General features: G+C 50.9%; 2 protein-coding genes across 4 annotated transcripts; both read right to left on the reverse strand.

The window, feature by feature from the left end:
* Positions 1-17: 17 nt before the first annotated feature.
* Positions 18-19456, reverse strand: kif17 (kinesin family member 17). Its single transcript, XM_060069828.1, has 15 exons — positions 18871-19456; positions 18212-18358; positions 17666-17767; positions 15819-16008; positions 14879-15570; positions 14087-14099; positions 13666-13853; positions 12916-13227; positions 12718-12861; positions 11579-11688; positions 10722-10950; positions 7823-8081; positions 5150-5220; positions 3990-4110; positions 18-2826 (listed from the first exon to the last, which is right to left on the reverse strand). Exons 1-15 carry the CDS (start codon positions 19099-19101, stop codon positions 2630-2632), a joined length of 3006 nt encoding a protein of 1001 aa, XP_059925811.1. The 5' UTR covers positions 19102-19456; the 3' UTR covers positions 18-2629.
* Positions 19457-19667: 211 nt separating this feature from the next.
* sh2d5 (SH2 domain containing 5) lies at positions 19668-24945 on the reverse strand. Of its 3 annotated transcripts, none has more exons than XM_060069336.1 (10): positions 24790-24945; positions 24326-24394; positions 24168-24248; positions 24015-24089; positions 23795-23938; positions 22738-22938; positions 22172-22352; positions 21551-21656; positions 20920-21079; positions 19668-20470 (listed from the first exon to the last, which is right to left on the reverse strand). In XM_060069336.1, exons 2-10 carry the CDS (start codon positions 24374-24376, stop codon positions 20282-20284), a joined length of 1188 nt encoding a protein of 395 aa, XP_059925319.1. In that variant the 5' UTR covers positions 24377-24394; positions 24790-24945; the 3' UTR covers positions 19668-20281. The 3 variants fall into 3 exon arrangements, with proteins under 3 accessions (XP_059925319.1, XP_059925318.1, XP_059925317.1); XM_060069335.1 differs by having other exon boundaries at positions 23795-23941; positions 24326-24417; positions 24790-24942; XM_060069334.1 differs by having other exon boundaries at positions 23795-23941; positions 24790-24940.
* Between the last annotated feature and the right edge of the window lie 242 nt (positions 24946-25187).

Genomic DNA, 25187 nt, shown 5'->3' on the forward strand with positions numbered 1-25187 from the left:
GCCCTAACCCTAGGCCTCTGGTGGGATTAGCCTGAAGTGCTTTAATTCCTTCAGGGCTTCCTGACTGCAGTGCTGTTCAGCTTCCCCACATTACACCCAGCTCCCAGTGAGTAGTCCCTCCCCGCTGTCCGCTGTTATCCCCAGCTTGGAGCCGCAGCCTACCTAGCCACGCCTTCTTCCATTTCTACCCCCCCCCCCCCTTTGGCGTGGGTCGCTGGAGATGCTAGGGATCTAGGTCTCCCGTCGACCACGTCTAAAGGAACGGTGATTAGCTTATGTAATTAGCCTGTCGGGAATTCTTGAGTTGGCGTGCCGGCCTGGATTAGGGGAGGAGAACGATCTGCTGGCTGGCCGCGTGGTGAAGGGCATTGTCCTTCGTAACCAAGGGGTGTCATGTTTTGAAACCGACACCAGGGCCTCGCTGCTGGACTGTCGTAGTGAACAATGAGCCGGGAAATCAGGCCACAGCTGCCGAGAAACACGACCGACGCAGACAGGGAGCAGGGGCAAGGATTCACTGGGGAGGGTTAGGGTAGCCACTATCGGTCATCTGGACTGGGGAGGGGGGTGAGACAGGTACGGGCCACTATCGGTCATCTGGACTGGGGAGGGGGGTGAGACAGGTACGGGCCACTATCGGTCATCTGGACTGGGGAGGGGGGTGAGACAGGTACGGGCCACTATCGGTCATCTGGACTGGGGAGGGGGGTTAGACAGAGACAGGTACGGGCCACTATCGGTCATCTGGACTGGGGAGGGGGGTGAGACAGGTACGGGCCACTATCGGTCATCTGGACTGGGGAGGGGGGTGAGACAGAGACAGGTACGGGCCACTATCGGTCATCTGGACTGGGGAGGGGGGTTAGACAGGTACGGGGCCACTATCGGTCATCTGGACTGGGGAGGGGGGTGAGACAGGTACGGGCCACTATCGGTCATCTGGACTGGGGAGGGGGGTGAGACAGAGACAGGTACGGGCCACTATCGGTCATCTGGACTGGGGAGGGGGGTGAGACAGGTACGGGCCACTATCGGTCATCTGGACTGGGGAGGGGGGTTAGACAGGTACGGGCCACTATCGGTCATCTGGACTGGGGAGGGGGGTGAGACAGGTACGGGCCACTATCGGTCATCTGGATAGGGTTAGGGTTAGGGGTCACTGGACTGGGGAGGGGGGTGAGACAGGTACGGGCCACTATCGGTCATCTGGATCACAACGATTGTAACCTTTGTTTGTTTAACTAATTTTATACACATGCTTTGACCTCTCACCTCTGTTCCTGAATTCATGTCGCATCGCATCAAAGTCACTCACTCCCATACAGACGGGTTAGATAAGGACACTCCAATTGGCCTGACCCATCTTTGTAGATGTGGAAGTAACCAGAGTTACTGTTGGTATCCACGGCAACAAAAACATCACTCAGTACAGTATCACCCAACCCACAGCCGGAGTAGAACAGGTCTCTGGCTACTCAGCCCCTACTCAGCCTCCACCCTGAGCCATCTCCCTCCATAATCTAACATGACATGCTGTTAGGGTTAGATGCTGTTAGAGTTAGATGCCTAACAGCATGGTTACATGCTGTAACATAGAGGAACGTTCTCGGTTGTCTGTTGTCCACCGGTACGACCCTGAATCAACAGGCCCGCCCCTAGTCGGGCCTTAATAATAGATTACTGCATTTGATCAAAAGCGTTTTCTAAATGACCCAATGTTTACATGTGCATGAATATAGGCGCTAAAGTCTGGCCTTTATATTTACGAACAGCAACAACAGCGTCTATAGAGCCTGTATCAGCCTGACCGGTCCAGGACCCCAAATGCACCTGCGCCGACCGCACCGGACAGGAAACAAGACAGCGCACGCCACACCGCCTCCCTCACCACCTCTCAACACGTCTCCCTCCAAGGGGGGGGGGGGGGGGCGGGGTACACGGGTCTGACACCACGGTGACCCCAGAGGAGAGGGGGTCACCGGGCTCTTCAGTAATAACCACCCATGGGGTACACTCTGCAGGCATCACAGAGGGAGGGCTAATCCACTGAACAACTGTAGGAGTTCAGCGTCATCACATGACCCTCACATGTAGAACGTGTGTCTGTCTGTCATACCACAGCCCTCTAGATCAGAGTCTGGTACCACAGCCCTCTAGATCAGAGTCTGGTACCACAGCCCTCTAGATCAGAGTCTGGTACCACAGCCCTCTAGATCAGAGTCTGGTACCACAGCCCTCTAGATCAGAGTCTGGTACCACAGCCCTCTAGATCAGAGTCTGGTACCACAGCCCTCTAGATCAGAGTCTGGTACCACAGCCCTCTAGATCAGAGTCTGGTACCACAGCCCTCTAGATCAGAGTCTGGTACCACAGCCCTCTAGATCAGAGTCTGGTACCACAGCCCTCTAGATCCCGGGCTGTGAGGTCCTCAGTGTATAAGTCTGGTTTATCATCAGTTCAATTACAAACAAGCATCACACACCATCAGGTGCCGGGGGTCTCAGGCTGGTTCCATTACGGCCCAGGACCTCCCCGGTAGCCCCCCCACCCCCCCGGGTCCAGGGCCCGGGAGCCCCCTCGGGTCCAGGGCCCGGTAGCGCACCCGGGACCCGGACCCGGGACGAGGGCCCTACTCTAAGTTCCCGTCGAAGGGGAGGTGCGTTCTGCTCTTCTTCCTCCGGGCCCGGCTGCCGTTGGGGCCAGGGGCCTCCAGGGACTCCAGCCTGAAGGGCCTGGGGGGGCCGGTGTCTGGCCCCCCCACTGGGCCGCTGTCACTGCTGCCGGTCGGGGGCCCCATGCGGCCGGCTGGGGGGGAAGAGTGGGCGGCTGGGGGGGAGAGGGGCAGAACAGGGATCAGCTTCAACACAATAGGGCTAGGGTTAACCCTAACCCTATTGTGTTAAAGGGTTAGGGTTAGCCCTAACCCTAACCCTTTAACACAATAGGGTTAGGGCTAGGGCTAACCCTATTGTGTTGAAGGGTTAGGCCCTAACCTAACCCTTTAACACAATAGGGTTAGGGATAGGGTTAGGGCAAACCCTAACCCTAACCCACACACACATGTTGTCAGTGGTGCTCAGTGGCTCGTGAACGGTGCGTTGATTCAGGTCGACGGTAGACTGCCCCCTTCCGGACCACACAGGGAAAACAGACGTACTCCGCTGGAGCGCAGCCAAACCAAACACGCAGGGCAGTATGTGGCTATAATCTTCACAGAATGTAATAAAATATATTAAATACAATTGTTCTGCATCTACCATTGATAAAATGATATCGGGTTTGCCATCGACCGCCCCTGATTCCATGTGAATTCCCGTTCCTTCTGGAAAATGACCAATATGACCTCACCACCTTCTATAGGGTTAGCCCTAGCCCTAACCCTTCCTATGTGTCCCCCACGCAGGGTTAGCCCTAGCCCTAACCCTTCCTATGTGTCCCCCATGCAGGGTTAGGGTTAGCCCTAACCCTTCCTATGTGTCCCCCATGCAGGGTTAGGGTTAGGGTTAGCCCTAGCCCTAACCCTTCCTATGTGTCCCCCATGCAGGGTTAGGGTTAGCCCTAGCCCTAACCCTTCCTATGTGTCCCCCACGCAGGGTTAGCCCTAGCCCTAACCCTTCCTATGTGTCCCCCATGCAGGGTTAGGGTTAGCCCTAACCCTTCCTATGTGTCCCCCACGCAGGGTTAGGGTTAGGGTTAGCCCTAGCCCTAACCCTTCCTATGTGTCCCCCATGCAGGGTTAGGGTTAGCCCTAACCCTTCCTATGTATCCCCCACGCAGGGTTAGGGTTAGCCCTAGCCCTAACCCTTCCAATGTGTCCCCCATGCAGGGTTAGGGTTAGCCCTAGCCCTAACCCTTCCAATGTGTCCCCCACGCAGGGTTAGCCCTAGCCCTAACCCTTCCTATGTGTCCCCCATGCAGGGTTAGGGTTAGCCCTAGCCCTAACCCTTCCAATGTGTCCCCCATGCAGCCCGGCCCGCGGCAGTCCTCACCCAGAGCCTTGCAGGGCTCTCCCCCCAGCAGCTGGCTGGCTCTGGTGGACCTGAAGTAGTTGGTGGCGATGTTCTCACTGTTGCTGCGGTTCAGCAACGCCTTGTACCGGTCCTCCTCGCCCTAACACAGGTTAGGGTTAGGGTTAGGGTTAGGGTTAGGGTTCAGCAACGCCTTGTACCGGTCCTCCTCGCCCTAACACCGGCCGCCCCCATTGGTTAAGGAGACACAGGTTAGTCTGCTGAAGGCTAGGAATGCGCGATATAAACGATATACGATATAAACGATAAAAAATGGCCTACGATAGAGATTTTAGTTATATTGCTCTATCGCGATAATGTATGTTTGACGCGATCTATCCATGACTCGCGAAATATAAAGAGCCACGAGCTGCAACCGGCTGCAACGCATCGTCCGCGACCCGCGGAATTTAAAGAGCCACGAGCTGCAACCGGCTGCAACGCATCGTCCGCGACCCGCAGAATTTAAAGAGCCACGAGCTGCAACCGGCTGCAACGCATCGTCCGCGACCCGCGGAATTTAAAGAGCCATGAGCTCCAACCGGCTTCAACGCATCATCGTCATCTAAGTAAATATGGCTGAAAGCGAAACGGAGGAGCTGGTGATTGCTCTCATTTCATGTTCATTTCAAAATGATCTGCGTTAATTTTCCACTTATTGGTATCTGTGCACACACTTGGAAGATTTTTCTTTATTTAAAATAGCCATGCCTAATACTGGACGTATTTCCCTAATTCACAGTATCCGTTTCTTTATTATTCTTTATTAAGACACCACCAATTTTTATTTCATTAAGAGAAGTATACGTCATTACACAGAAGATTTTTTTCTTTTTTAAAGTCTCTGCAGCTACAACATTATGTTGTATGATTAGTTTTGCACAATAAATGTTCTCAAAACGACATACATTTAGCAGTTTAGCTTTCCTTAGAGTCTATGTAACCTGTTCTGAAATGGTTCTATTATGATTTATATATCGTGATATATATCGTTATCGCAATAGGTTGCATGTATATCGCAAAATGGATTTTAGGCCATATCGCCCATCCCTACTGAAGGCACCCCATTGGTCGGAACACGCACACGCACACACACACACACACACACACACACACACACACACACACACACACACACACACCATGTAGTCCTCCCTTGCGTCTGCTGCTGAGACGCGCCGGGCCTTGGTCCTCTGGGTGGGGGGGGGCACAGCTGGGGAGGGGGGGGGGGGAGAAGAATAGGGTTAGGGTTATATTATGTTATTATGTCTAACCCCAGCCTCTATAAGGGTTAGGGTTATATTATGTTATTATGTCTGACCCCAGCCTCTATAAAGGGTTAGGGTTATATTATGTTATTATGTCTAACCCCAGCCTCTATAAAGGTTAGGGTTATATTATGTTATTATGTCTAACCCCAGCCTCTATAAAGGTTAGGGTTATATTATGTTATTATGTCTAACCCCAGCCTCTATAAAGGTTAGGGTTATATTATGTTATTATGCCTAACCCCAGCCTCTATAAAGGGTTAGGGTTATATTATGTTATGTCTAACCCCAGCCTCTATAAAGGTTAGGGTTATATTATGTTATTATGTCTAACCCCAGCCTCTATAAAGGTTAGGGTTATATTATGTTATTATGTCTGACCCCAGCCTCTATAAAGGGTTAGGGTTATATTATGTTATTATGTCTAACCCCAGCCTCTATAAAGGGTTAGGGTTATATCATATGTTATTATGCCTAACCCCAGCCTCTATAAAGGGTTAGGGTTATATTATGTTATTATGTCTAACCCCAGCCTCTATAAAGGTTAGGGTTATATTATGTTATTATGTCTAACCCCAGCCTCTATAAAGGTTAGGGTTATATTATGTTATTATGTCTAACCCCAGCCTCTATAAAGGGTTAGGGTTATATTATGTTATTATGTCTAACCCCAGCCTCTATAAAGGTTAGGGTTATATTATGTTATTATGTCTAACCCCAGCCTCTATAAAGGGTTAGGGTTATATTATGTTATTATGTCTAACCCCAGCCTCTATAAAGGTTAGGGTTATATTATGTTATTATGTCTAACCCCAGCCTCTATAAAGGTTAGGGTTATATTATGTTATTATGTCTAACCCCAGCCTCTATAAAGGGTTAGGGTTATATTATGTTATTATGTCTAACCCCAGCCTCTATAAAGGGTTAGGGTTATATTATGTTATTATGTCTAACCCCAGGCTCTATAAAGGGTTAGGGTTATATTATGTTATTATGTCTAACCCCAGCCTCTATAAAGGTTAGGGTTATATTATGTTATTATGTCTAACCCCAGCCTCTATAAAGGTTAGGGTTATATTATGTTATTATGTCTAACCCCAGCCTCTATAAAGGGTTAGGGTTATATCATATGTTATTATGTCTAACCCCAGCCTCTATAAAGGTTAGGGTTATATTTAGGGCTGGGCGATATGGGCCAAAATGAATATCTCGATATATTTTTACTATATCTCGATACACGATATATATCTCGATATATTTTGAATCTCCTCTAGAGCACATCATAAATGCTCGATTCAACCATGTCTGGCATAATGTTACGTCAGTAATAATTCTAGTATTCCTGAAATATAAGTCTGCATGTAGATTACATGAAACAACAGATTGTTTAAACTCATTAGTGCTTTGTATTGGAACAATTTAGAACTTGCACATAAGAAAAGGAAAATCACAGCAAGTTAGATTTACCAACACAGCATTTATTCAAACCGTTAATTATTTATTAACTGTTAATAATAATTATTATATATACACTGCCAGACGACGGATCCAATGCTATTCTTTTTCAAAACCAAATCCTCAGTTTCCATCCTTTTTCTCTCTCGCTGTTCTCACTCACCGGTCGGAGACACACCTACAGCAGCGCGCCGTCCAGACTACGTCACACACGCGCGTCCATGAGAATCTCGCGGACTCGCAACGGGCGGGGGGAGTGAGTGTGTTTGTGCCATTGCATGTCTTTACCTTTTGTGGAAGAGGGAGAGACGTCGGACGCGAGCTTTTGATATTATACAATTATATTATATTATATACTATTATATATAGAGCTCCGGGAGTCGCAAACGGCAACAATCACTTTCTCCTCCATGCTGCAGTTCACCCCGGACTGCACTGAGTTTGACGGTTGAACGCTGATTGGCTGTTTACGTTACATATGTCACTCAGTGACCACGCTGTTGAACGCTGATTGGCTGTCATCACGAGAAATGAAAATACATTTCAACTTTGTCGCGCCACAAATCCTCGTGAACGCGCTCGCCTCTGCACAGCGAAAGTGTGGCGCGACAAATCAAAACTTGGTTTTCTCTCGCGAAGAATTCGCCCAATACGCGTCTACGTTCACTTTATATGGGATTTTGTCGCCCTATCGCGTTTGGTGTGAACGCACAATGAGTATGCCGGCGGCAGCAAAAATAAACATTACGTGCCAATTTGTATTCGATGTTCGCGACAGGGGCATTTTATACATCCCCTGGAGAACATCTCGCGATACATCGCATATATTCGATATATCGCCCAGCCCTAGTTATATTATGTTATTATGTCTAACCCCAGCCTCTATAAAGGGTTAGGGTTATATTATGTTATTATGTCTAACCCCAGCCTCTATAAAGGGTTAGGGTTATATTATGTTATTATGTCTAACCCCAGCCTCTATAAAGGTTAGGGTTATATCATGTTATTATGCCTAACCCCAGCCTCTATAAAGGTTAGGGTTATATCATATGTTATTATGCCTAACCCCAGCCTCTATAAAGACGGTCTCACCTGAAGGCAGGGAGGTCTTCTGCACCACGACGTCCGGCAGCCTCCAGGTGGCGCTGTCCTCGTCCCAGCAGGCCTCCCGCTGCAGGGCGTCCAGGTTGTTGTAGTTGCAGTCCCTGCGCACCAGGGGCGCCATGCGCTGCAGCAGTCCGTTGTGCAGCAGCGCCTCCCGCTCCAGCCGGCGGACGGTGGCCAGGTAGTCGTTCCTCTCCACCTCGAACTCCGCCTGCAGGTCTCGGATCTCCAGCTTGGCGGCTTTAAACTAACGCATTAAGTTCACAAAACTCATGTTTTTGCAACAACCAGCCATCGGCAGTATTCGTACCAATATATACCCTAACGCTGAGTCCTACATTCAAGTATTTCTGCTTTACTTTCCTAAAATAAATATGACTTGCATGCACGATCATTGGCGATATTCGGGATGGTAATACTACTACTTCATACCATAAGAGTGGTATTAGTAGTAGCAGGATATTTAATCAAAAAGTTCAAATAAATCTAAATTACATGAGCTTTATTTGGATCCAATAAAAATGATGTAAGATATCACGATTTGAAAGTTAAATGCAATAGGATGATTATTAAAATAATTAAGACCATTATTTATATCATACAAAATGTATTCTGAGACATTAAAGCGTGGTGAAAAACCAACGAACCAAAATCAAACCTCCACAGAGCATCAAACCTCCAGAGCATCAAACCTCCAGAGCATCAAACCTCCACAGAGCATCAAACCTCCAGAGCATCAAACCTCCACAGAGCATCAAACCTCCACAGAGCATCAAACCTCCACAGAGCATCAAACCTCCACAGAGCATCAAACCTCCACAGAGCATCAAACCTCCACAGAGCATCAAACCTCCACAGAGCATCAAACCTCCAGAGCATCAAACCTTCACAGAGCATCAAACCTCCACAGAGCATCAAACCTCGTAGAGCATCAAACCTCCGCAGAGCATCAAACCTCCACAGAGCATCAAACCTCCACAGAGCATCAAACCTCCACAGAGCATCAAACCTCCACAGAGCATCAAACCTCCAGAGCATCAAACCTCCAGAGCATCAAACCTCCACAGAGCATCAAACCTCCAGAGCATCAAACCTCCAGAGCATCAAACCTCCACAGAGCATCAAACCTCCACAGAGCATCAAACCTCCACAGAGCATCCAACCTCCAGAGCATCAAACCTCCAGAGCATCAAACCTCCACAGAGCATCAAACCTCCAGAGCATCAAACCTCCACAGAGCATCAAACCTCCACAGAGCATCAAACCTTCACAGAGCATCAAACCTCCACAGAGCATCAAACCTCCACAGAGCATCAAACCTCCACAGAGCATCAAACCTCCACAGAGCATCAAACCTCCACAGAGCATCAAACCTCCACAGAGCATCAAACCTCCAGAACATCAAACCTCCAGAACATCAAACCTCCAGAGTATCAAACCTCCACAGAGCATCAAACCTCCAGAGCATCAAACCTCCACAGAGCATCAAACCTCCAGAGCATCAAACCTCCACAGAGCATCAAACCTCCACAGAGCATCAAACCTCCAGAGCATCAAACCTCCAGAGCATCAAACCTCCAGAGCATCAAACCTCCACAGAGCATCAAACCTCCACAGAGCATCAAACCTCCACAGAGCATCAAACCTCCACAGAGCATCAAACCTCCAGAGCATCAAACCTCCAGAGCATCAAACCTCCACAGAGCATCAAACCTCCAGCGCATCAAACCTCCACAGAGCATCAAACCTTCACAGAGCATCAAACCTCCAGAGCATCAAACCACCGCAGAGCATCAAACCTCCACAGAGCATCAAACCTCCAGAGCATCAAACCTCCAGAGCATCAAACCTCCAGAGCATCAAACCTCCAGAGCATCAAACCTCCACAGAGCATCAAACCTCCACAGAGCATCAAACCTCCAGAGCATCAAACCTCCAGAGCATCAAACCTCCACAGAGCATCAAACCTCCAGAGCATCAAACCTCCAGAGCATCAAACCTCCACAGAGCATCAAACCTCCAGCGCATCAAACCTCCACAGAGCATCAAACCTTCACAGAGCATCAAACCTCCAGAGCATCAAACCACCGCAGAGCATCAAACCTCCACAGAGCATCAAACCTCCAGAGCATCAAACCTCCAGAGCATCAAACCTCCAGAGCATCAAACCTCCAGAGCATCAAACCTCCAGAGCATCAAACCTCCACAGAGCATCAAACCTCCACAGAGCATCAAACCTCCAGAGCATCAAACCTCCAGAGCATCAAACCTCCACAGAGCATCAAACCTCCGCAGTGCATCAAACCTCCACAGAGCATCAAACCTCCAGAGCATCAAACCTCCACAGAGCATCAAACCTCCAGAGCATCAAACCTCCAGAGCATCAAACCTCCACAGAGCATCAAACCTCCACAGAGCATCAAACCTCCAGAGCATCAAACCTCCACAGAGCATCAAACCTCCAGAGCATCAAACCTCCACCCAGAGCGTCTGGTTCCCCCTTCCCCTCAGGGCCCAACAGGCTCCCCTCGGGGCCTGCCTCAGCCCGGGGCCCTGCCTCAGCCCGGGGCCCTGCCTCACCCCGGGGCCCTGCCTCACCCCGGGGCCCTGCCTCAGCCCGGGGCCCTGCCTCACCCCGGGGCCCTGCCTCACCCCGGGGCCCTGCCTCACCCCGGGGCCCTGCCTCAGCCCGGGGCCCTGCCTCACCCCGGGGCCCTGCCTCAGCCCGGGGCCCTGCCTCACCCCGGGGCCCTGCCTCACCCCGGGGCCCTGCCTCAGCCCGGGGCCCTGCCTCACCCCGGGGCCCTGCCTCACCCCGGGGCCCGGCCTGACCCCGGGCCCGGGCTGAGGCCAGGACCCGGGTTGAGGCAGGGCCCGGCGGGCTCACCTTGGCCTGGATGCGGGTGAGCAGCTGGCCCTTGGCGTGCAGCTCGTCCTGGATGGAGTCGTAGACCCGCAGCATGACGCTGTCCCCCTCCTCGCCGCCCTCCCCCAGCGCCGTGATGAGCTGCAGCTTCCTCTGGTCGGCCAGCCTCTTCCTCTGCCGCTGCCGTTGCCGCAGCTCTGGGTTCATGGCCTGCTCCCCCCCCACCACCTGCTGCTCCAGCTGCTGCAGCCTGCACAGTGCACACACACACACACACACACCATCACACACACACACCATCACACACACACACCATCACACACACACGGCATCACACAAACATCAAACATACACACAAGCACACACATCATTACACACACATTATACAAACACACACAGACATCATCAGACGAATACACACACACACCGGCTTACCGCTCGAGGGCGTGTCTGTGGGGGGGAGGGGTTAGGGTTGGGGGGGGGGGGGCGTACCGCTCGAGGGCGTGTCTGTGGGGGGGAGGGGTTAGGGTTGGGGGGGGGGGGGGCGTACCGCTCGAGGGCGTGTCTGTGGGGGGGAGGGGTTGGGGGGGGGGGGGCGTACCGCTCGAGGGCGTGTCTGTGGGGGGGGAGGGGTTAGGGTTAGGGGGGGGGGGGGCGTACCGCTCGAGGGCGTGTCTGTGGGGGGGAGGGGTTGGGGGGGGGGGGCGTACCGCTCGAGGGCGTGTCTTTGGGGGGGGAGGGGTTAGGGTTAGGGGGGGGGGGGGCGTACCGCTCGAGGGCGTGTCTGTGGGGGGGAGGGGTTGGGGGGGGGGGGCGTACCGCTCGAGGGCGTGTCTTTGGGGGGGGAGGGGTTAGGGTTAGGGGGGGGGGGGGCGTACCGCTCGAGGGCGTGTCTTTGGTCCAGTGGTCCTGGTCCAGGTCCTGGTCGGGGGGCAGGAAGGTCTCCACATGCCCCTCCCTCTCCATGGACCTCGGGCGCTGGGCTCCTCTGCACAGGAGGGTATGGGTTCACATCCCTAACCTCTGCACAGGAGGGTATGGGTTCACATCCCTAACCTCTGCACAGGAGGGTATGGGTTCACATCCCTAACCCTAACCTCTGCACAGGAGGGTATGGGCTCACATCCCTAACCTCTGCACAGGAGGGTATGGGCTCACATCCCTAACCTCTGCACAGGAGGGTATGGGCTCACATCCCTAACCTCTGCACAGGAGGGTATGGGTTCACATCCCTAACCTCTGCACAGGAGGGTATGGGTTCACATCCCTAACCCTAACCTCTGCACAGGAGGGTATGGGCTCACATCCCTAACCTCTGCACAGGAGGGTATGGGCTCACATCCCTAACCTCTGCACAGGAGGGTATGGGTTCACATCCCTAACCTCTGCACAGGAGGGTATGGGTTCACATCCCTAACCTCTGCACAGGAGGGTATGGGTTCACATCCCTAACCCTAACCTCTGCACAGGAGGGTATGGGTTCACATCCCTAACCCCTGCACAGGAGGGTATGGGCTCACATCCCTAACCTCTGCACAGGAGGGTATGGGTTCACATCCCTAACCCCTGCACAGGAGGGTATGGGCTCACATCCCTAACCTCTGCACAGGAGGGTATGGGTTCACATCCCTAACCCCTGCACAGGAGGGTATGGGTTCACATCCCTAACCTCTGCACAGGAGGGTATGGGCTCACATCCCTAACCTCTGCACAGGAGGGTATGGGCTCACATCCCTAACCCCTCTCACTCACACTCAATAATCGCTGGTTTAGATGTGAATAAGAGGTTCTATGTAAATCCCAGACTCAGGAAATGAGGGGGTCACGGGAGGAACTACAGGACACTAGTAACAAAGAGATTCAAATAGAGCTTGAATATGAGTAAGAAAAAATAAATATATATATTATGTATGCAAAATCCATATCTACGCACCCTATATTGTATTGCTCTATACTGACACATGAGCATGGTAGATACTCCCGGGGCTGGATTGTGTTCCTATGACCTCCGACCTACCCGTTGTACTTCCTGCTTGGAGGAGGACCTAGCAGCAGGTAGTTCCTGTGCCTGGCTCATCGGCGGGGCGCTTTCTGACAGAGAGACAAAGTCAACAGCTCCTTTCAATAACACAGCCCAACTCATACCAAAGTACATCATAGTCTACAAGGGAGGGAAGTGCAGTGGTCCCACCGGTACCCTTGAGCAAGATACCTAAGCCCTACCTAAGCATCTGTGAAATGCCCCAATATTCATCGTAAAAAAGAACAGATGGCACCTCAACACATTGCGAGTGAGAATGACAATATGTGTAACAACGATGTGTTTCCTGAGCTTTAACAGAACAGATCCAGCAGCTCTACCGAGCGTTGGCCCACAGCGCCCCCTGCTGCCAGCGCTCTGCTCCAGGCGGGCCAGCTGGCCCTCATAGGCTCGCCGGAGGGCAGCCATGTCCTCCAGGAGGAGGGCTCTGGACCGCTGCTCTGCGCTGTACTCGGCCTGCAGGCGGCTCAGCTTCTCCTCGTACTCCTGCACACAGCGCAACGCGGGCCGGGTCACCTTCTACACCGGGGCTCTCAAACTCGCGGCCTGCGGGCCAACTGCGGGCCGCAGTCACCTTCTACACCCACTCTGACCATGTGAAGGTCATTGGTGGAAAGACAACTGATCTGCTGCTGCGTTGGATCGCCTTGAATTCTGTCCCTTGTCGTTGTTGTCATGTTATGTTCCTGTTTGTGCTTCTATCCGGTCTCTCTTGTCGTTGTTCATGTTATGTTCCTGTTTGTGTTGTTTCTGCTTCTATCCGGTCTCTCTTGCGAGTTGCGCAACCTCAATAAGATTGACAAATGTTCTATAAATGCTGATTAAATAAAGGTTTATGAAGTAATACACAGTGGTTCTCTGAGAGGGGGTGCAGTGTGTTTGGGCTGCAGAGGGCTGTGGTCCAATAGGGGTTGGTACGGGTACCTGTTTAATCTTCTCCTTCTCTGCCTCTGTTGTCCTGGAGTCTGCAGCCCTGGAGCCTACAGCCCTGGAGCCTAGAGTGCTGGAGCCTAGAGTGCTGGAGCCTAGAGTGCTGGAGCCTAGAGTGCTGGAGCCTAGAGTACTGGAGTGGGGCCTCTCTTGCTCAGCATCAGAGCCTTCAGACAGCCCAGCTGGGGAACAAACAACCAATCACATCAATCACATTCAGAGGATTGGATTGTGACGAAAACAGACTAGGCAAACTAAGCAGACAAAGTCTACAAAGTTAAACACACACATTAATATTCTAATAACCAAAGACAAAACAAACATTTCCTGTGTTGACCCAGAGCTGCTGCTGCTGGTAGGTCAGTACTGCAGCGTGTATCCCAGGTCTCACTAGTGACCCGGGTTAGATTCTGACCGGCAGCTTGTAGCTACCCGGGTTAGATTCTGACCGGCAGCTTGCAGTGACCCGGGTTAGATTCTGACCGGCAGCTTGTAGTGACCCGGGTTAGATTCTGACCGGCAGCTTGCAGTGACCCGGGTTAGATTCTGACCGGCAGCTTGCAGTGACCCGGGTTAGATTCTGACCGGCAGCTTGCAGTGACCCGGGTTAGATTCTGACCGGCAGCTTGTAGTGACCCGGGTTAGATTCTGACCGGCAGCTTGCAGTGACCCGGGTTAGATTCTGACCGGCAGCTTGTAGTGACCCGGGTTAGATTCTGACCGGCAGCTTGCAGTGACCCGGGTTAGATTCTGACCGGCAGCTTGCAGTGACCCGGGTTCGACTCTAACCCGCGGTCCTATGTGACACGCCGCTCCCTCTTCAGTCCCCCCTAACCCTAACCCTAACCCTAACCCTAACCCTAATGCCGCGTTTCCACTGCAGGGTGCGGAACGGATTGGATCGCAAAGGTGCGGTAGGGAGGGGGCGGTATAGCCCAGCTCAGTTCCGAGGTCGCGTTTCCACTGCCGACAGTCCCCTTGGTGGTAGGCCGGATGTCGATCGCCGCGGCAGCTACGTAAACATCGTAAACAACGTCTTCCTCCCCAAGAATGCAGACGAACGTCTCCACCTCCTTGTTCGCCCAAGCAAGCTTTATACGCGACATGTTAATTGTAAAGAATAATACCTTGAGGCTACTGTTTGTTTGTTTTTATCCCCGCGTCACCCGGAAGTGACGATTCTGTCGACCAATCAACGGAGGGGGGGTGTAGCTAGAATTTCACGGGACCCTTTCAGGCGTCTGGTCTCGTTTTGGGTACCGCAACGGAGGAGTCCCGAGAATGGGGCCGGAACGGGTACGGCAAAGCCCGGGTCACGCCCACTTTTGGCGGTGGAAACGCGACCCGACCCGCACCTTTGAGATCCGATCCGTTCCGCACCCTGCAGTGGAAACGCGCCATAACCCTCCAAATCAAAGCCCAACCCAGGGAGAGCGGACCCACTGGGGGGGAGCGGGTCCCGCGGTCCCCCGCCGGCCAGCAGCTCCCTCAGGGTCTGGATCTCCTGGCGGTACTGCCGCAGCAGGGCGTCCTTGGGGTCCTGGTTGAGGCGCGGCCGGTTCTGGATGCTCTTGGCGCGGTGGGCGTAGCGCAGCGTGCTCAGGCTCTCCTCGTAGCTGTCGTCGGCGGGCGACAGGCAGGCCACCATGAGGGTGCAGGTGTTGCCCCCCAGCGAGTCCTGCAGCAGCCGGGTCAGCTTGGAGTCGCGGTACGGCACGTGACGCGAGCGCCCGTCCACCAGCGCCGAGATCACGTTGCCCAGCGCCGACAGCGACAGGTTGATCTTGGCCGCCTCGCGCAGACGCTCCCCGGTGGCGCCCGTCTTGGACTGGCGCTCGCTGCCCGCGAGGTCGACCAGGTTCAGCTTCCCCGCCCGCAGCCGGTCCACGCCGCCCTCTTCTGGAGGCACGCACGCACACACACACACAAACACGCACGCACACACGCATGCACACACGCACACGATGACCCTGAGCTGGATCATGGCCTGTATGGGGAGTGTGTGTGTGTGTGTGTGTCTCCATGTGTGTGTGTGTGTGTGTGTTTGTGTGTGTGTCTCCATGTGTGTGTGTGTGTGTGTGTGTGTGTGTGTGTGTGTGTGTGTGTGTGTGTGTGTGTGTGTGTGTGTGTGTGTGTGTGTGGCTGACCCGTGCCGCAGACCTCCAGGTGGATGGTGAAGATGGAGTGTGAGCGGGAGGAGTCCTTGTTCATCAGGGTGTAGGCCGTGGAGCGGCCCCTCCAGCCGCGCTCCATCAGCCGCTCACACTCCCCCACGCTGTGCACCGCGTGCAGGGACAGCTCCCGCACGTACACGCCCCGGTCCGGGTGCTCCTTCAGCTGACGGGACCACACACACACACACACACACACACACACACACACACACACACACACACACACACACACACACACACACACACACACACACACACACACACACACACACACACACACACACACACACCCCAAAACACAGACACACACACACACACACACACACACACACCCCGAAACACAGACACACACACACCCCAAAACACAGACACACACACACACACACACCAAAACACAGACACACACACACACACAGACACACACACAGACACACGCCCCAAAACACACAGAAACACACACACACACACACACACACCCGAAACACAGACACACACACACACACACACACACACACCCCCCAAAACACAGACACACACACACACACACACACCCCGAAACACAGACACACACACCCCAAAACACAGACACACACACACACACCAAAACACAGACACACAAACACACACACACACAGACACACACACAGACACACGCCCCAAAACACACAGACACACACACACACCCCCCAAAACACACACACACACACACATGGAGACACACACACACACACATGGAGACACGCACACACACACACACACACACACACACACACACACACACACACACACACACACACACACACACACACACACACACACACACACACACACACACACACAAAGTGTGCTATATTCATATATATATATTCAATATACTTCTTAATTATGTGTTTTGGATCAAAACCTGACCTGAAGATGTCATCAATTGCATCATAACAGGTTTTAAACCCATATTGATGGGGGGATGCATGGATGATCCATCAGTTACTATTAGGCAGAGCCTTTGTTCTCGGTGGTAATGAGTGTGTTCTGCAGTCACAAACAGGGTTCTTTCTATTGGTATATAAACAGTATGATCCCATTGACCATGTACATTCAGCAGACGCTGTCATCCAAAGCGATAAGTACATTTGCCAAAAGACAGAGAAACAACAATATATCAATCTCGGTACAGTAAAGACAATCATAGAAACAAGTGCCAAGCACATACAATGGCTTGGTTAACCCATTACCTGTGTACAACAAACATAGTTAGGAAAGGATTTCATACAATACTCAGCACAATAAATAGGTTAGCACTTTAGCGCATAGCACTTTAGCACATAGCACTTTAGCACATAGCACTAAGCACTTTAGCACTAAGCACTTTAGCACATAGCACTTTATCCTCAAGTTCTAGTGCAATAGGGCAATATGCAATACAATATAATATTAACACTTGCACTTTATCCCCATACTGTCGATTATTATGCAATACAGCAAAGCGCAATTAGTCTATGAAGCTCCATGTTGTCAATGTTAAAATGTTGGTTTGTCTGTTTGTTGTACGCTCTGTGTATGTTATGAAAGCAATGATGCACTGTGCCCAAGACAGATTTCCCCACGGGGATAATAAAGATGATCCTAACCTATCATAACTATTTTTAGGTGCCTGCATTGCATATAGGCAATACATTGATGTTACCATACTGTAGTATAGTACATTACATAGATGGTATATGTATACACATGTATGGGCTCATCATTACTATATTACTAGTCTTGCCCAGGGATGCCTAGACTTTGAACTTTGGCGATTTTAACTCTTCTGGTTCTGTTACCTCCATTCTCTGCTTGGGGTCGCTGCCCAGCAGGTCTCTGACCTCCTCGTTGTAGATCTCCAGGTATGACGCCCTCACTAAGAATTTGGCATTTTCTGCACACTAGTGTGGATCACACACACACAACCACACACACGCACACACACAAATGGGAACTTGAGAAATAGAATACATATGCTTTTGCACAGTGGTAGTGCTATAGGTATTATTAGATTCCGAACTCTTCAGGCCAAGGGATCTATTTCTAGAACGGAAAGTTGTTGAAGAAAATAGCCCAATTTGCATCATCTCACCACACTTAGTAGTAATCTGATCTTTCTGTTTGCAAATATCAGCCCTTCACAAAACCTTTTAAACCTTTGCAATTATTACTTAATCATTTATTTCAACCCTCTTAAGCCCAGTCAACAATCATCCGTGACCGCATAAGCGTATCAGGAGACCCAAATATTGTACTGACGAGGTCGGGTACCACCACAGCTGCACTCTGCCACAGTGTCTATGGTAACACACCGACATGTTGAAGTCAGGGCGTCTTTCATCTACCTGAATGCTCTCGAAGATGTGGTCAAAGGCGCGGGGAATGACCCCCCTCTGGGCGTTCGGCTCCGGCACCCCCTGCATGGTGAAGGACTTCCCACTGCCCGTCTGGCCGTAGGCGAAGATGGTCCCGTTGTAGCCCTCTGTCACCCCCTGACCACATGGGGACAGCATGGGGAGACAGAGCTCACCATAGGGCAGGGGCTTTCACCATGATTTAGCCAATCTGGCTCCCAGATTTGGTTGCTGGTGACTGAAAGGTCCTGTGTTCAGACCCAATGACCGTCCCTGGTCCTCTGCATCCTAGGGCAAGAGGCCTCCGTCCGCACAACCACTCACTGTGGGTAAATATAAGGGTATGCCTGTTGCCAAACTAGATGGGCCTGTCTAGTTTACAGAGGATTCATAACCTGGCCTAAATGACAAGAATACAACAGGCTGGTGGCTTTAGTAAATAATGAGGTCGCCAACGATGGGAGCTGGTTTACAGTAAGGCATTATGGAAACCAGGCATAGCTTACTAGATTGAAACAGGTCGTGTGGTCGAGTTTCAAATTCACAATTAAAGGTGTCCCATGACCTATGCGTGTAGGCTTTGTGTTACTGCCAGCAGTGCCCAGTACCTATTCCCTTAAAATAAATCGGAAGGGACTAAAAATACACACCTCAACCAACGGATAGGCAATTTCGTTGTACATCTCCTCGGTGGTTTGCTCCATGAAGTAGGTGCCGTCAAAAGTAAACTGTTTCGCGGGCTCGTCGGTGGCCCCAGGCTTCTGGATGAAGCACTGGCCGTTGCGGACGTCCATGGACAGCACCATCCTGCAGCCGAGAGCCTTCTCCCGGCCGTTCAGCGGTCTGCAGCGGACCACCACCTTCACCGCCTCGGACCCCATGTCTCCGCCAATCAGCTGAACCACAGTCGAGGAATCCGGATGGATGTTGGACAGATGTATCCGTGAACTCTACAGAAAGCGACACACATAACTGCCCTCCGCCAGTGCGACGCTTACAGTAGCGGCAGTAAATCCTGTTCTCGTGTAGTGACATGCATTCTAGATTCAAAAAGAAAAAGGTGATTGCTGCCGGAGAGGGGTTAACACGTTGAGACTTTTGAGAACGACAATCCTTGCCTTCACTTTGCCTCACACCGCATTGATGTTGCATAGCAACCCTTAACACGTGTGACGTGTACAAAATGTATAGCGCTTTAGGTGCCATGTTGGTGAGGGTACAGTGAGGTCAAAACCTTTATATTTTTCTAATATATTCGTGTAAATAAAACTTTCAATAAGATATCTATCTTAAATAAACTACATATATCTATATGAATAACATGAACGTGTATAGACCATAAGTGGTTTGTAGTGTAGCCCAATAATTAGGCCTTCTGATACAATATAGGCCTACAGAGGGCATTTAATAGGTATCCTATAAAGGAATCATACAAAAACAAGACCGGTCTCCTCCAAAAATCCATCATATATTTAAAAAAAGTTCAGAGAAAGCAGGACATAAAAAAAAGAAAGGGGGCATTGTCACGGCAAATTAGTACACATATTCATAGCGTCACATTATGAGAACTATTTCAACTGTTAAGACTGATCAACCTATAACATTTTACAAAAATATATATATAAGATATAAGAAAAACTTTAAAACATGAAATGTCTACAAAATCACTTGAGACTATAAGGCTACATACAAGTGCCAATATAGTAGCAAGAAGAGACAGGAAAGTGCAGTTTGGTTATGACTCCATGAAATGCCAAATGTGCTGAAAAAAAAGTAAGTGCCATAAAAATAAAATATATAGGCTTACATAAGTGTGGGTAGTCAAATTTCAAAATTATTCAAAATTCAAAATGATATAATTCCTAGTCTGAGGTTTTTTCGAAGGATTTAAAAAAAGATTTCTCAAAATTAATCTTACATTTCATAGTTTTTTTTCTTCATGGATCTTATAATCCATGGCTCAAAATCTTTCAGACATTGAACTGTATTTTAACACCCGGGTTGCATTTTCACTAAAACCTTGTAATGCAGGGTTAGGCTTCGTTCTTCTCCCCAGTGATTTCAAAGCCTAATTTCCTGGGTGTGGCTTCCTGCTGGGGAGCCCTTGGCTAGGGGTCTGCCGGCGGCCTCCTCCTCCCACTCGTAGCAGTGGTTGACCCGGGCACAGCTCAGAGGGCAGGCCAGCTCCTCCTGGCTCAGGGTATAGTGCTCGATCAGCACCGCCAAGGACACAAACTCACGCTTGCATTTCTAGCGCCAACAAGGCAAAGAGACAAAGAAAACAGTGGGAGGAGAAATTATTAAGAATGTTATGAAATAAATGATAAAAAGTTATTAATTATGAATCAAGTAGTTAACATGCAGATAGAAATGTTGGAGGAAAAGGCCTACATCAATACAAGTATTTTAACCCCAACTCAACTTAACTGTTGAGTGGGCGTACTCAGGATGCAACCATGATAAGACTATCAAGGTATGATGGGGCAATGTGGTGGCAATGGGTGTGGGACTCCCAGCCCACAAGTACTGGGTTCCTTCCACAATGTCAGCAGTCTGACCTGTAGCCACTGTGAACAAGACGTCCTTATCGCTGCCTTACCTGCTCCTTGATGCTCCTTGATGCTCTCTGAATTCACTCATTCACTTTGGATGAAAACATCTCAACCTCTGAATAATGAGCGAGCCAGGGGCCAGGTTACCTCCAGGTGGAACATGTCGTTGCGGGTGTTTTCTATGAGGTAGGTGCCCAGGCCGGAGGGGAGGCGGATGAGGAGGGAGCCACTCTGGGGTTTCTTGGGGTGGGGACAGAGGAGGTAGGACCCCAGCACGTCGTCCTCCAGCAGAGCCGAGCTGGAGTCACTGGACAAAGCGGGAGGCCGTTCCATGAGGCATGGACGTCAACACTGTAACCCCTCTATGTGTGGCTCTCAGATAAGCTTTGTGCAGTTCAGTTTCCTCTTATTTGAGAAGTACACAAACCGTGTTTGTGCATTTGGTTAGCAGAACTTATTTTTTTTAAAGTGGAACCAAATGCTAGAATGAAGGAACAGCAGCAAGAACTGATTGGCTCAAACCTAAGTCAAATGATATAATATAATATAGTGTCTGTTGTAACAAACATTCCTGTTTGTGTAGCAAATCAGAATCAACAGTTGTACTATCCCATATTGCTGAGATGATAGTTGAGCGACTGACTTTACTCGCTACCAGCAACAGCTAACTAGTAACTACATTTGTAAAACTGATTATGGACAAGCTTCATACTTGATAGCGGGAGTTTCCCTTGAGAGTATGACCTGCCAGTTAGCAGGTGGATAAGAACCAACTCACGGACTGATCCCTGCCCAGCACCAGACTGCTACAGCCAAGGCTTCTTCTGTTTGGGCCAAGCTGCTGCTGGGAGATCTCTTCGCTGGAGAGCGTTCCTTCTCCCCTCCTGGTGTTCACATGAATGAGGAGAAAGGTCATCAATCCAATTCCAAAGGAGTCCTGGATTAGGATCTAAACGTCTCGTTCTCAAGAGGGATCCCCCAGAACCACGGCAATGTTCAAAGCCATGAGTGAATATTTAACAACCCCTTAAGACGTGCTCTTCATACCAGCGACAGAGGGACAAAACCCAAAACTGACAAACAAACTCCCGGTGAGACTCAGCATACCGTTAAGATCTCTGGTGACCTAACCCTTCCACCCCAAACACTAAAGAATCCCACATAGTGGAACCCAGCACTCCCAGAGATACTCAGCCTACCTTAAAGATCTCTGGTGACCTAACCCTTCCACCCCAAACACTGAAGAATCCTACCGTGAGGATCTCACCACTGTGAAGGTCCCACCACGACAGACGGCACAGTCAGTGATATCCCAACACCATACCCTGCGTGTCCCCGCCTCTACCTTACCTCGTCCACTGTTTGACCCTGGAGAGCAGGCTCTGCAGTGGGGGCCCACCTTGCATTGAGGCGAGGCGCTGGTGCGTGTGCCTCTGTTTGAGCGGCGTGAAGGTGAAGGAGCGGTAGGCTCCGGACCGCAGCGCCTTGCTGCGGATCGCCTTCTTGCGCACCAGCGACGGGGAGGCGGTGAAGACCTCCTCAGGGCTGGCCGGCTTCTTCTCGCGGGTCTTTGACCGCGACTAGAAAAGATGAGAATTAATTCTACATCACTTTGGCTTCCATTTGCCTCTAACCCTAACCCTAACCTCACTGAAGTTTGATCAAACCTATTATTAGCCGTTTCAGCCATCACTCATCACACTGGTGCCAAATCATTTAAAATACTGTCTAAAGGATATGAACACAATCCAGGCACAGCTCAATACACCCAGGTACCTTCTTCCTCTTTATCGAAGTGTGACGACGGTTGTGAAAATATGTACAAAGCACAGGTTTAATTTTCCACTAAGATTTCTCCTCAAGGTTATCATAGGACACCGACTGTTTCAGCCCCAGGGGGTTCTTGGACTGAGAAGAGCCAGGACATGAAGATTGTTGGGAAAGGAGGAGGGTATGCATCCTGACCCTGGCCCCTGGAAACAGGCCCCTGAAGGGGGCTCTTCTGAAGGAGACGAGGGCGCTGACACTGAGCGGGAAGCCGTGGTTCAGCAGAGAGGGGTTCCGACGGGGCAGGGGCCCGACCGAGTCCTCTGTGGCCTCCTCCGGATGTTTCTCCAGGTACAAGAGCTGGAAACATCGGCAGAGCAACAGGTTCAATACCTGGGCCTGGGAGAGGAGAGAGGAGGGGAGAGGAGAGGAGAGGAGAGGAGGGAGAGAGGAGGGGAGAGGAGAGGAGAGGAGGGGAGAGGAGGGGAGAGGAGAGGAGAGGAGGAGGGGAGAGGAGAGGAGGAGGGGAGGGGAGAGGAGAGGAGAGGAGGGAGAGAGGAGGGGAGAGGAGGAGAGAGGAGAGAGAGGAGGGGAGAGGAGGAGGGGAGAGGAGAGGAGAGGAGGAGAGGAGGGGAGAGAGGAGGGGAGAGGAGAGGAGGGGAGAGGAGGGGAGAGGAGAGGAGGGGAGAGGAGAGGAGAGGAGGGGAGAGGAGGGGAGGGGAGAGGAGAGGAGGAGAGGGGGGGAGAGAGGAGAGGAGGGGAGAGGAGAGGAGGGGAGAGGAGAGGAGAGGAGAGGAGAGGAGAGGAGAGGAGAGGAGAGAGGAGGGGAGAGGAGGAGAGGAGAGGAGAGGAGAGGAGAGGAGAGGAGAGGAGAGGAGGAGAGAGGAGGGGAGAGGAGGGGAGAGGAGGGGAGAGAGGAGGGGAGAGGAGGAGAGGAGGAGAGGAGAGGAGGGGAGAGAGGAGGAGAGGAGGAGAGGAGAGGAGAGGGGAGGAGAGGAGAGACCGTACCGGTTCAGCACTTTTGGTCAGAGCAACAACTGTGTACATTTGTGTTGTTTGAGTTGTTTGTGTTGATTGTTTTGTGTGTCTCTAGTGCCTCATTCTGAATAATAATCAAACATTAATGAGAAGAACGCCAAGCATACTTTAAAGTCCTTATCGTCTAAAACAGCAGCCATGCTTAGATACAGTCCCACCAGCGGTCTACATGATGAACACATAAAGAGAGACAGATGAAGGATGGCGACGGGCTCACCGCTCTGGCGTGGCGGGCCTTGAACAGGTGGCAGTAGAGTTGAGCGTTGGCGCTTCCCGGGTTGTGGGAGACGAAGGCGAACTGTGAGTCCGAGGGGCGTGCGGTGGAGAAGGAGACTCTGCGTAGGGCATGAGCCATCAGGACCTTCTACAGACAGGGAGGACAACATCAAACCACAGAGACAGAGGACCAGAGCGAGCGTCGCCGGGATCATTCTTACCGTCTCGTCTTCGTCGTACATCTTGACGCCTTTCACTGAGAACTTGAGGGAGACACCCCTCCTTATTCTGCATGTCTGGTTGTGGAGAGGGAAAGCATTAGTCGTATGTCCCCTGAAGTTATGAGCACTGGGACAATTTGTTTACACTCTTACTTTGAGGGCTTTCAACTGTCGGTTCAGGTGTTCAATCTGCTCATCCAAACAGCGGTCCTCCACTGGGAACGAGCCCACATACTTGAGAAAAACCAGATGAGATCTTAAGCAGAATACATTGAGGCGGTTGAAATACTGCATGAAGGAATGTGATGTACCTCAGCTGAACGTGTCACTGAACCGTCTTCCCTCGTCGGTGCCTCACCCATCGTTTTTGTATCAACCTCCTTGGGAAGCAGATTAATATCGACTTTGTAAATAAAGGGCTTTAAGTCAATAGAACAACAATAAGCCCGAGCTTTCTTATTGGGACCATTTATTGCATTTTTGTTAACAGTTTGGCGGTTCCACACACTTGATTGCAGATGTTTACATATCCACAATGCTACATTTTCAAAACCAATCGATGCGTTTGGGATTAGATCGATGCATTTATTCGATTATTTTATAAAAGCCTAAGCAATGCATATGACAACTTTGAGCCACAATCCAAAAGACGGGTTGAAACAAGAACTACTTCTATTCGGTAATAAAAACTTACGGAAATGCGTTTGAACTATTCTTTGGACAAATACTTAACACTACACAACACACCGTCTACATTAAGCTGAATAACACTCACTTTAAAACGGAGAAGCTGCACAGTACTGCCGATACATTTCGATCGCTAGCCTGAAGTTAGGCACTGATTCCTGAACTATTTGCCAATGCGTTGATAGCCACGCCCACCCGCCGGCGCGTACCTGTCGCGTCTCAGGTATGAGGAGGGGGCGTGGCTTCGTTTGACATGGGACGCAGGTTCTTTAAACGTGTGGAGCGGTGCGCTGGCTGACCTGGAGGCCATATTCATTGAAGCGAGCTGGGTTCGATTCATCCTACCTGTGGTGCTATACTTTCAGTGTCATTGTCCCTATTCATCGACCCACCCACTCTCTCCTCCCTGTCCTGTCTACGTACATGCAGAGAAATCCCATGAAGGAAAATAAAAAGGGGGGGGGGGGGGGGATAAGCGGCTTAAAA

The sequence above is a fragment of the Gadus macrocephalus genome, chromosome 13 (genome assembly GCF_031168955.1).
Source record: "Gadus macrocephalus chromosome 13, ASM3116895v1".
Taxonomy (NCBI): Eukaryota; Metazoa; Chordata; class Actinopteri; order Gadiformes; family Gadidae; genus Gadus; species Gadus macrocephalus.